The sequence below is a fragment of the Neolamprologus brichardi genome, chromosome 15 (genome assembly GCF_056152115.1).
Source record: "Neolamprologus brichardi isolate AB-2024 chromosome 15, ASM5615211v1, whole genome shotgun sequence".
Taxonomy (NCBI): domain Eukaryota; kingdom Metazoa; phylum Chordata; class Actinopteri; order Cichliformes; family Cichlidae; genus Neolamprologus; species Neolamprologus brichardi.
Window position 1 is genome coordinate 11,384,864 of NC_142118.1, and position 9,895 is coordinate 11,394,758.

General features: G+C 38.0%; 1 protein-coding gene across 1 annotated transcript; it reads left to right on the forward strand.

Annotated features, from left to right (window-relative positions):
• Positions 1-215: 215 nt before the first annotated feature.
• LOC118453638 (hydroperoxide isomerase ALOXE3-like) lies at positions 216-9,052 on the forward strand. Its single transcript, XM_087852466.1, has 15 exons — positions 216-372; positions 585-739; positions 2,716-2,920; positions 3,046-3,127; positions 3,244-3,366; positions 3,490-3,593; positions 3,824-3,996; positions 4,073-4,216; positions 4,389-4,592; positions 4,743-4,829; positions 4,935-5,101; positions 5,348-5,469; positions 5,562-5,662; positions 7,566-7,736; positions 7,843-9,052. The coding sequence occupies exons 2-15, from the start codon at positions 593-595 to the stop codon at positions 8,020-8,022; spliced, it is 2,010 nt and encodes a 669-aa protein (XP_087708592.1). The 5' UTR covers positions 216-372; positions 585-592; the 3' UTR covers positions 8,023-9,052.
• Positions 9,053-9,895: the final 843 nt, after the last annotated feature.

Consider the following 9,895-nt stretch of genomic DNA (forward strand, 5'->3'; position numbering starts at 1 on the left):
ACTATATAGTTACACCTAACTTTAAAGCATGAGGCAATTGTGTTAAATACACGCAAGATGCTTACGTAAATCCAAGAGCTGGCCAATCCCTTTTTTTCAGTGTATAGTTACACCTAACTTTAAAGCATGAGGCAATTGTGTTAAATACACGCAAGATGCTTACGTAAATCCAAGAGCTGGCCAATCCCTTTTTTTCAGTGTATAGACTACACATCCATCTAAGGGGCTGCTTTCAAGCAAACCTGATTAACCAGGCCTACCTGTTAAGTTAATTTTTAAAAGGGAAAAACTCCCACTTTACTTGAAACAACAAATAAAGCCGACGACTAGTGCAGCCTCTAAGAGGAGAGTAAGAACGGCTCCAAAGCAAAGGTTTGTGTACTTACTGCGCTTGTGCTTGCTATGATAGCTGATTATCATTGCATTTTAGGTTTAATAATGTACCCGGGACGAGATGCAGTGAAGCTGGGCTTAAACAAGAATTTCCTTTGATGAATATTTTTAAGTTTACAAAAGTTAACGTCTTTCTGTTGTTTGCTATCATATTTTTGAGATTTATTTTCTTCTCCTACACTTTTTCAAAGACATAACCATGGCGGTGTACAAGCTAGAGGTGACAACTGGTGACATGAAACACGCAGGGACAATGGACAATATATACATCACCCTGTTTGGAACAGAAGGGCAGAGTGACCGAACTAAGTTGGACAACTTGGGCATCGACTTTAAATCCGGCAAGGTAAGATATATTCAGAGTAACAATGTTTATAAAATAGTGGGGGGGGGGGCTTGTTCCTTCTTCCAGAGGCAAAGTCCAGCCATGTTTTGAGTCACTATTAGGGACTAGGGAGAGAACCTACCAGCATCCGATGACATAATATCGTCTCTGTCAGTGCGCCCCAGGCACCGATCGGTTTTCTATCATCCATTTGCTGGGAGTAAGGGCGCCCTCCGTTTGCGAGGAGCGCCTGCTGCTTGCGGCACAGGGAGGAGAGGGCGGGGCGGCGGTGGATTCTCTGGCTGCCTGGAGCAGCATCTAATAACTCGCAAAATAAAACAAAATAAAAATAAAACAACAAACACGAAAACACCAGACATCATGATACAGACTTATAATTTGCACCGATGTTTTTTTGAAATTCTATACGCGAAAAGTGAGCGCGAGAGCCCTCGGTGCGCCTGCTCGCTACTGAAGTCAAAGTAAACTTTATTGTTATCTCCGCTATATACAGTCCAGTATATAGAAAGACGAGACCACGAGGCTCCAGTTACGGCAGTGCAAGTAAACAAACAATAAATATAAGAACAGTAAGAAAATAAATATACGCTTTAGGACTCGGGGTAAAGGGATCAATAACAATTTAAAAATTTATAATTTACAATTTGATGATTTAAAGTCTCACACACAACCCGTCGAAAGGGGAGGGGGCCGGCTGCTTCCAAATAGAGCCCATTTCATTCATAATGTTGTAAATTATCCTTCGATGCTTGTTCCCTCCTGGGAACACGGCGGGTCTGAGCCCGCGCTGGAATGGTAGCGCTGGGCAGGATGGCTGCTGTGTTTGCTTCGGATTACTCCTCACCCCCCATCCGACCCTGTGGCTTGTCACGTGTTCCATAATGTTGTGCTGTGGACATTTATGTGCTTTTTTCTGCAGAGGAGTTTTTTTGTTTCCTGTTCTCATGCTGTCCTCCCAGGACTCTTGTACTTTCCCATTGTAGTGCATATTTCAGTGGGTTTTTTTTCTGTAACGCTCTCCGACCTGTATCCCCATGTGATGTCTGTGTTGTGTGTGTAAGGTTGGGGGGTCCTATTTCACTGCAGGGCAACCTGCACGTGGCGAATAAAGCCTTGATTGATTGATTGATTGAAATGATGCAAAAAATATTATTTTTAATAAATATAATAAAAACTACTGGATTGAATTGTTTATGGAGTATAACAATGACAAATACTCCCCAGCCAGTGGTTTAGTACACCTTGCTAGTATTGGGGAGGGAACACTATTTTCCTTCAGAACTGCCTTAATAGAGAAAAATTCCTCCGAGAATTTGAGCCATCTTGCAGTTGCACCAGATTTTCCAGCTGTGCATCCATGATGTGCATCTTCTGTTCCAAAACATGCCAAAGGAGCTCTGATGTCTGGTAACGGTGGAGGCCATTTGAGTACAGTGAGCTCATTGTAATGTTCAAGAAGCATGTTTTAGATCATTTGAATGATGCTCAAGTGGTGCTAAGAGGCCTAGAAGGTGCCAAGAAAATTATTCCCGCACCATTACACCACCAGCAGCCTGGTCCATGCTTTCAACACGTCCATGCTTTCATGTTGTATTATGCTTTCATTATGCCAAATTGTGACCCTTGCAGCAGAAATCAAGACAACTCCAATATCGACCCAGGCTTTTGATGCTCAGTTTAAATTTCAGCAGGGTTTACCATGTCTATATCCCAAAATGAATCTAGTTGTTGCCATTTGATTGATCATATTTGTGCATTAATGAGCAGCAGAAAAGGTGTACCTAATATAGTGTCCTGTGAATGTATATTGAAGTCCACTAAATTCTGTCTTTTTTTTCCCTAGCACTTGAAAGCTTTAACTTGAGTGACTGCACTACTGCAGGAGTCTCTAGCTTGCTTTCAACATGCATGTATGATAAAGTTGAATAATGCAATGAGTTTGCTTTTTAACGTTTGTTTTATATTCTGACTTCCAGACAGGAGCGTACACCATAAAAACCAGTATGTCACTGGGAAAGCTTCTTCTTGTCAAGGCTGAGAAAGATCCATTTTTTCTAATCTCAGAAGATGAGTGGTACTGCTCCAAAATAGTGGTGACCACTCCAGAGGGAGACGTCGTTCTCTTCCCCTGTTACAGATGGATCTCCAGGGGAGAGCTGGTGGAGCTCAGAGGAGGGCGAGGTCTTGTAAAAAATGAAATGGCAATTCATTATAAGTTAATGATGCTAATAATGTTTTTCAAACATTGTTGTATTTTGCTTTTGACTTTTTTTTTTTTTTTTTGAAACCGTTTTTATACCTCACAGCTATGAAGGTTTTTGAGGATGATCATCCTCTGCTGATTGACCACAGAAGAAATGAGCTACTAGATAAAAAGAAATTGTACCAGTAAGTTTACATGCATATTTATACTGCTAGTACTCTTACTTTTGTGTCTTTTAACATTAAACATTGAGCTATACACATGACTTTACACTTTCCTTTTTTTTTGTTGTTGTTTTTAGATGGGAGATCACAGATGAAAAGCTACCACACCACAGCCATTTTAAAAATGAGTCTGAGTTTCCAGCTGAACTACGTTTCTCTGCAGCCAAATTAGATGAGCTGCTTTATACCAAAAGGATGATGTAAGTTAGGAATTCAATCTGTATCTTAATAGTAGCTCCAAAAAAAGGGCAAAATATTTTTTTGAATTGTGAATTACTGGTCATGTATCTTGTTTAAAATTTTTTTTACTTCTCCTCACTTAGTGGTGCTGAACTAATGTTCAAGGGGCTCGCTGGATCTACTAAACAATGGAAAAACACAGATGATATAAAGAAGACCTTTTGGTTCAAAAAGACTACAATATCAGGTAGAAAACACCATCTTGGTGAAATACATCTACATCAACGGTTGACGGCGTCAATAACTGTCAGCAGCTAAACCTGAAGAAATTAGACTGTTTTATAGGGCCGTATTATAAAGGACAGTCTGAATCTTGTTTTTCTTTGTTAGCAGTGATTATGAGCAGGTACTCATTTGTAAAAGCTCAATGATTACTGACAAGATAGGAAACAATATTTTTTTGCCAATGTGTTTCAGAGTATGTCATGCAACACTGGAAGGATGATGAGTTTTTTGGATTCCAGTTTCTGAATGCTACAAACCCAAATGTGATCAAGAGGTGCTCAGAACTTCCCTCCAACTTTGCTGTCACAGAGGAGATGGTGAAGCCATTCCTGAGAGATGGGACCTCCTTGAAGCAGGAAATGGGGGTATGAATGAAATGTAGTTTTAAAATTTGCTGTCTCCAGTTAACTTCTGAGCTTCTGTTCTCTGTTGTATGTTCAGAAAGGAAATATCTTCATCTGTGACCAGAAGATTGTGGATGGAATACCCACCAGGATACATGATGGTCACCCTCTGCATATGACAGCTGGCTTGTGTTTGTTCTACATGAACCCAGAGAACAAACTGATGCCAATTGCAATACAGGTATTTTACTGAGAGAACAGATGGCATTCATATTATGAGTTATTTTGTGTTGCGCAGTGATGACGTGCATGTGGAGCCACTGGTATCATTATGCATTTAAGTTGTAGTTTTTCTCTCTTTTTGTTTGTATTTTTTCAATATATTTATTATCTTTATTTTCTTATAAATCCAGCTGCATCAAAAGCCTTCTAAGCAGAACCCCATCTTTCTGCCCAGTGACTCTGAGGCAGACTGGCTGCTAGCCAAGCTGTTTATTAAAAGTGCAGATCTACTGGAACATCAAGCAGTCTATCACCTCATGAGCACTCACTTTCTGCCAGAGGCCTTTGCTATTGCTACTTTCCGCTGCTTCCCTGAGATTCATCCTGTCTACAAGGTAAAATGACACCACAAATTAACAGGTGTGGTAATATATACTATAGAAAAACCTATTTCAACATTAAAAATAATTTCTTTTCTGTTAACAGAACTTCACTTTGATTTGTATTCTAACTTGTATTTGGTATTTTATCCTCTGTCTGCACAGCTTCTGATCCCACACTTCCGTTACACTCTGCACATAAACTGCAGGGGTCGCAACACTCTTTTGGGACCTGATGGGCCTTTTGCCATTGTATGCATATGTACATCCCAACGCTCTCATAGTTCTTGTATTTTATATTTCCATAACTATAAATTCCAGAAACCTACCAAACTACAACTATTTAATTACCAATAGAGTTCACTTGGATATGAGGGGATAAAAGAGCTCATGAGACGGGGTCTCTCCAGAATGACCTACAGCTCCCTCTGCCTGCCAGAGAACATCGCTGCACGAGGACTGCAGTCAATCCCCAATTTCTACTACAGAGATGATGGCCTCAAGCTGTGGAACATCATCAACAGGTCAGGATTAAATTAAATGTATGGGAATAATACAGTTTTTAAGCAACAGCATTGCAATACAGCTGCAAGATGTTCATTACTAGATAATATTAATCTGATTTTGTTAGTTTGGTACACTACACATTGCATTTATATTTTTGCAACTACAACAATGATTAATTGATGGAACTTGGTGTTAATATGGTTTTACAAGGCAAATTTAATATAAAATTGTATTTACATGCATATATTACATATTTTTACCAGCTTTGTTAAGTATATAGTGGAGCACTATTATCCATCAGACAGCAATGTGTGCAAGGACACCGAGCTGCAGGAATGGATCAATGAGATATTTACACACGGCGTCTTAGGAAACAAACTCTCTGGTAAATAATAAATACCCTTAATTATATTTGTCACATAAAGCCTAGGTTATAATGAAAAAAATAGTGACTGACAGCGAGCGTTCTGTTAACAGGGTTTCCTGCATCCTTTAATACTGTTGAGGAGGTGATCAAGTTTATCACCATGGTGATCTTCACAGTGTCAGTTCAACATGCTGCACTCAATAATGGACAGGTATGACAGCACGCTATGTAATTATGTTTGATCAAGTACAGTGAGTCTTTGCATCTCCAATAAGGAATTGATTCAGCTGCCTTTTGGCCACAGAGAAGTGTCTCTATTCTATTCCATGTTTCCCTGGTTTGCATTTTTGTAAAGGATACATACTGCAGCAGATCCAGAGAAACACCTCATAATTTTACAAGAAATTTAGGAGCATTTGGCTGAGTAAGTAAAGTAGGGCTGGGCGATATGGCCTAAAATCCATATCACGGTATAATTTGAAGCACGTGCAGTAAGGGTATATATCGCGATATATTCTTTTCTTGTGTATAACGTATTTTCCACACTATAAGGCACACTTAAAATCCTTTAATTTTCTCAAAAATCGAGAGTGTGCCTTATGTATGAATTCTGGTTGTGCTTACTGACCTCGAACCAATTTTGGCGTGCAGAAATCTGTTAAAAAATGTTTTAGTACAACTTTGGTAAGCCGCACTGGTTGATGGATTGTCAGAGCATTACGGCTGCTGTAGTAAGGTGCTTCGCTGAGTAATCAGGGTCCAAAACTCCGTCCCCTTCAGGTCCCAAAGTCAAACGAACAGAGTTAAAGACGGTCTAAATTCTTTCATCTTTAATAAAATCATCAGCGTTGCTGCTTTACCAAGTGTAACAATTAAGTTTAACATCCATGAAAATAGAAGTTATTAAATTTAACGGAGTTACAAGTTAACAGGAAGTTAGCTCGCTACTTTCCACCTAAACATGACATACCATGTTCTGACTGAGAGATTTTTGAAACTAATTAAAACGTACAGCTCTGCTACCACTTCCAACATAAACGAAGACAGAAAACTAAACAGCAGTGGCGTTTGCAGGGCTACTGAAGTTGGACTACCTGGTATATGATGTTGTGCTACCTGATTGCTAGCGACACAGCTATGTTAGCATAACATTAGCACAGTGAAGCTGGAGGATGAACGCTAACTTTTTTTCCACTCGATAAAAGTTAACGTGAGGGATTCTGGTGGTTAGGGACAAATGCAATCACATAGCAGGATCCTATACATGGGCCAAACTTCAGTCAGGAGAACAACTGAGATTATTCATCCACAATACAAGGTTAGTTATCAATATACTGCAACAACATGGGAATAGAACAGCTGCGAGAGAATTCAACATTAATGAATCAATGTTACGGACGTGGAGGAAGCGCAGTTTTTGTCTTTCCCCATATTTCAAAAGTGCTTCATCTCTTTGCTATGACTGTCGCCAGGCATAATTTGCAGATAATAATGATTGTAGCCGCTGCGACGCTTTCGACCAAACCAGGCGCAGCTTGATGACATCATCAACATGCGGTATCGCGATAGAGCGGTATAGTCAAAATCTCTATCGTTGGCCAAATTTATATAGTTTCTATCGTATATCGTTTATATCGCCCACCCCTAAAGTCAAGTCATTCCAAGTTACTGCACCCAGTTCTTTGGATCATTGTCCCATCATGCTGGGATAAGCTGAGTTATCAGATTTTATGCAAACATGTGAATGTTGTCAAATTCTGACATTCTGAAACCAACATTTTCCAGATATTCAACTTTCACCTAATCATAAGGTGAAGCAAAAATCAAAAAACACACATTATGGCACGCAACATCTTGGACCACATTTATCATTTATATAACTATATAAAACATTTAGTAAAATCTGTTATTCTCTCCGACTATAATTCCCTTTGCTTTATGTATCAGAAAAACATAATAGAAGAATAATAAAATTTGCTGTAGCTCTGAAGATATTGGTGGATAATGTTTAACATGAGAACAGATATCTACCCTTATTTACACAGATACAATAGCTGTGTCCTTTGTTTGAAAAATAAAGCAAGTCATTTATAAAAACTTCTGTTTCATTCTAGTTTGACTACAGTTCCTGGGTGCCCTGTGGCTCAATCCTGCTTCACAAACCTGCTCCAACCACAAAGGGGCAGTCAAGCATGACGACATTATTGGAGACTCTTCCAAATATTGGGGAGACAGTAAAGTTTTTAGCAATGCTTTGGGTACTTTCCCAAAAGTATACAGATGTGGTATGTATCTTTTTTTCTTTTCATGCTTTATTTATTTAAAAAAAAAAAAAAAAGAGTATCACAAATAAAATATTGTTAGTCTGACTAACTAATTTTGCCTCTGCAGGTTCTGTTGGGTCAGTACCCTGAAGAACGATTCGATGAAACTACCCCGAAACAAATGATTAAAGAGTTTCAAGCAGAGCTGTCCTACCTCAGTGAAGAAATTACAGCAAGAAATTCTCGGCTTGAAGTACCCTACACATATCTGAACCCAACTGAAATAGAGAACAGTGTAACCATTTAGTCAACAATACATGGTATCCTGTTTTCTTTGTCTATAATTCTGGTATATATACATACACACACACCTAGGACATTTTTTGTATCTACTATGTATTACATAGATTAAGAGATTAGTTTGGGGACATCGGGGAACTTTTTTTTTACAATAAAATGATAAATGGTTTTTAATTTGTCATAATTTCATGCTTTTTAAAGAATATACATACAATTAAAATAGTTTGTTCCTATACGAATGAAAGTAACATGCATATCTGAGACTATCACTCCTTTTTTTGGTTGTAGGAGGCACATGATTGACACATAGTGTGCGCATAGCTAATGTTACCAAGGATATGTAAAGGTTAGTTCTTCTTTTACAATGCTGAAGATTTAGACTGTGAGCCAATGTAAGGTTTATAGCACAGTTGTCTAAAATAAAAAGCACTGGTAATTACCAAAATCATTTTTACATTTTTGTAATGGTTAGTGCAGCAGTATGCATGAGCTACATTGTAAGTATTGTTATCCATTAATTTTCAAATTTACTGTTTTAGAAAAAAAGAAGAAGAAATAGTAAAGCTCATTATTTTTTAATTAAGATACCAAATTTTATTATTTACTTGTATTCCTGAACAGAAAAATATATTTATGCATGGTTCAAGTCCAATGTGTTGGCTAAAATTTGGGTATAAAAATGTGAACTCACTTTATTTCGCTAATAACAATATAATTCTTAATTTTAAACAACTTTTTGACAAATTTCTAAAATATTTCTTTTGTTTTCATGACAGGTGACCTAACAAATATGTTAAGCAATGTACAATATACATTTTTTCACTTTCTTTTTTTATGTGGTTCAGAGTTGATTTAAAGGGATCAGACAAACAATGTAAAAATGCTGGGAAACAGATTATCCAAAAAAATAAAAAAAACATTTATTCATGACAGAACGGTGGGAACAATCACTCTTTGTGTAAAGCTGTATGTTTTAATTTTCATCTTGCTGTGACATTAAATACCAATAAAGAAATACTAATGAGGCTCAGCAAATTCAAGCATTAAAAATCATTTTGCATCTCTGATTTCTTTTTCTGTAGTTTCCACAATGCAATCATGGGTAAATAAAAGCTAAAGGTGACAACAGCTCGCACGCATTACGCATGTGAGCTGTTGTCACTAGACCACATATACAGTACATCACTTTATGTGGAACAGAAAGGGGAGTGGACAATTTTAGCCGAACATTAAGACAGTGATTCTCAAAATAAATCTTGGAAAATAAACTTTTATATTGTTGTGGAAGTTTTCCACTTAAATAAAGCCTGCAGACGAGCGGTGAGCGGTAGCTAGCATTCTTTTAATTCATGCACACAACATACAAACAAGCTTGTGGAGCCCCATGGCCGCGGGACCGACAGTCAGCAGAGTCTCACTGAGCCAAAGTCAACCTCTCAGTTAAATACCTTCTCCAGGAACAAAAGACAGTACACAGCTGTTTCACACCTTAAAGTTCACACTCCCTTGCTACTTCCCAGAGTCCTCAAGAGACAAAAGACTGGTCCTCTGGAGTTTCTGTTTTCCCCCCAACATCCTGACTACACCCCCTACCATTTGTCTTAAGTATGAGTGTCAGACATGTTAATACAATAACATAATGTAATTAATATCTAGGTAAAAGAAATTCCTCTACAATCCCACCCTTTGATTCTAAAATCAAGAATCACATTAAAACCAGAATTTCTTTCCTGACATTCTGTATATCACATCAACATTATTGTACACTTAAAGGAGTTTCACACTGTGTATCCTCACTTCACTGTTCTCTCACCACCCTTTGTTCATCTTTAATCTTCCCCACAATCTAAGCTCTCACATGCAAATGGAAACACCAATGA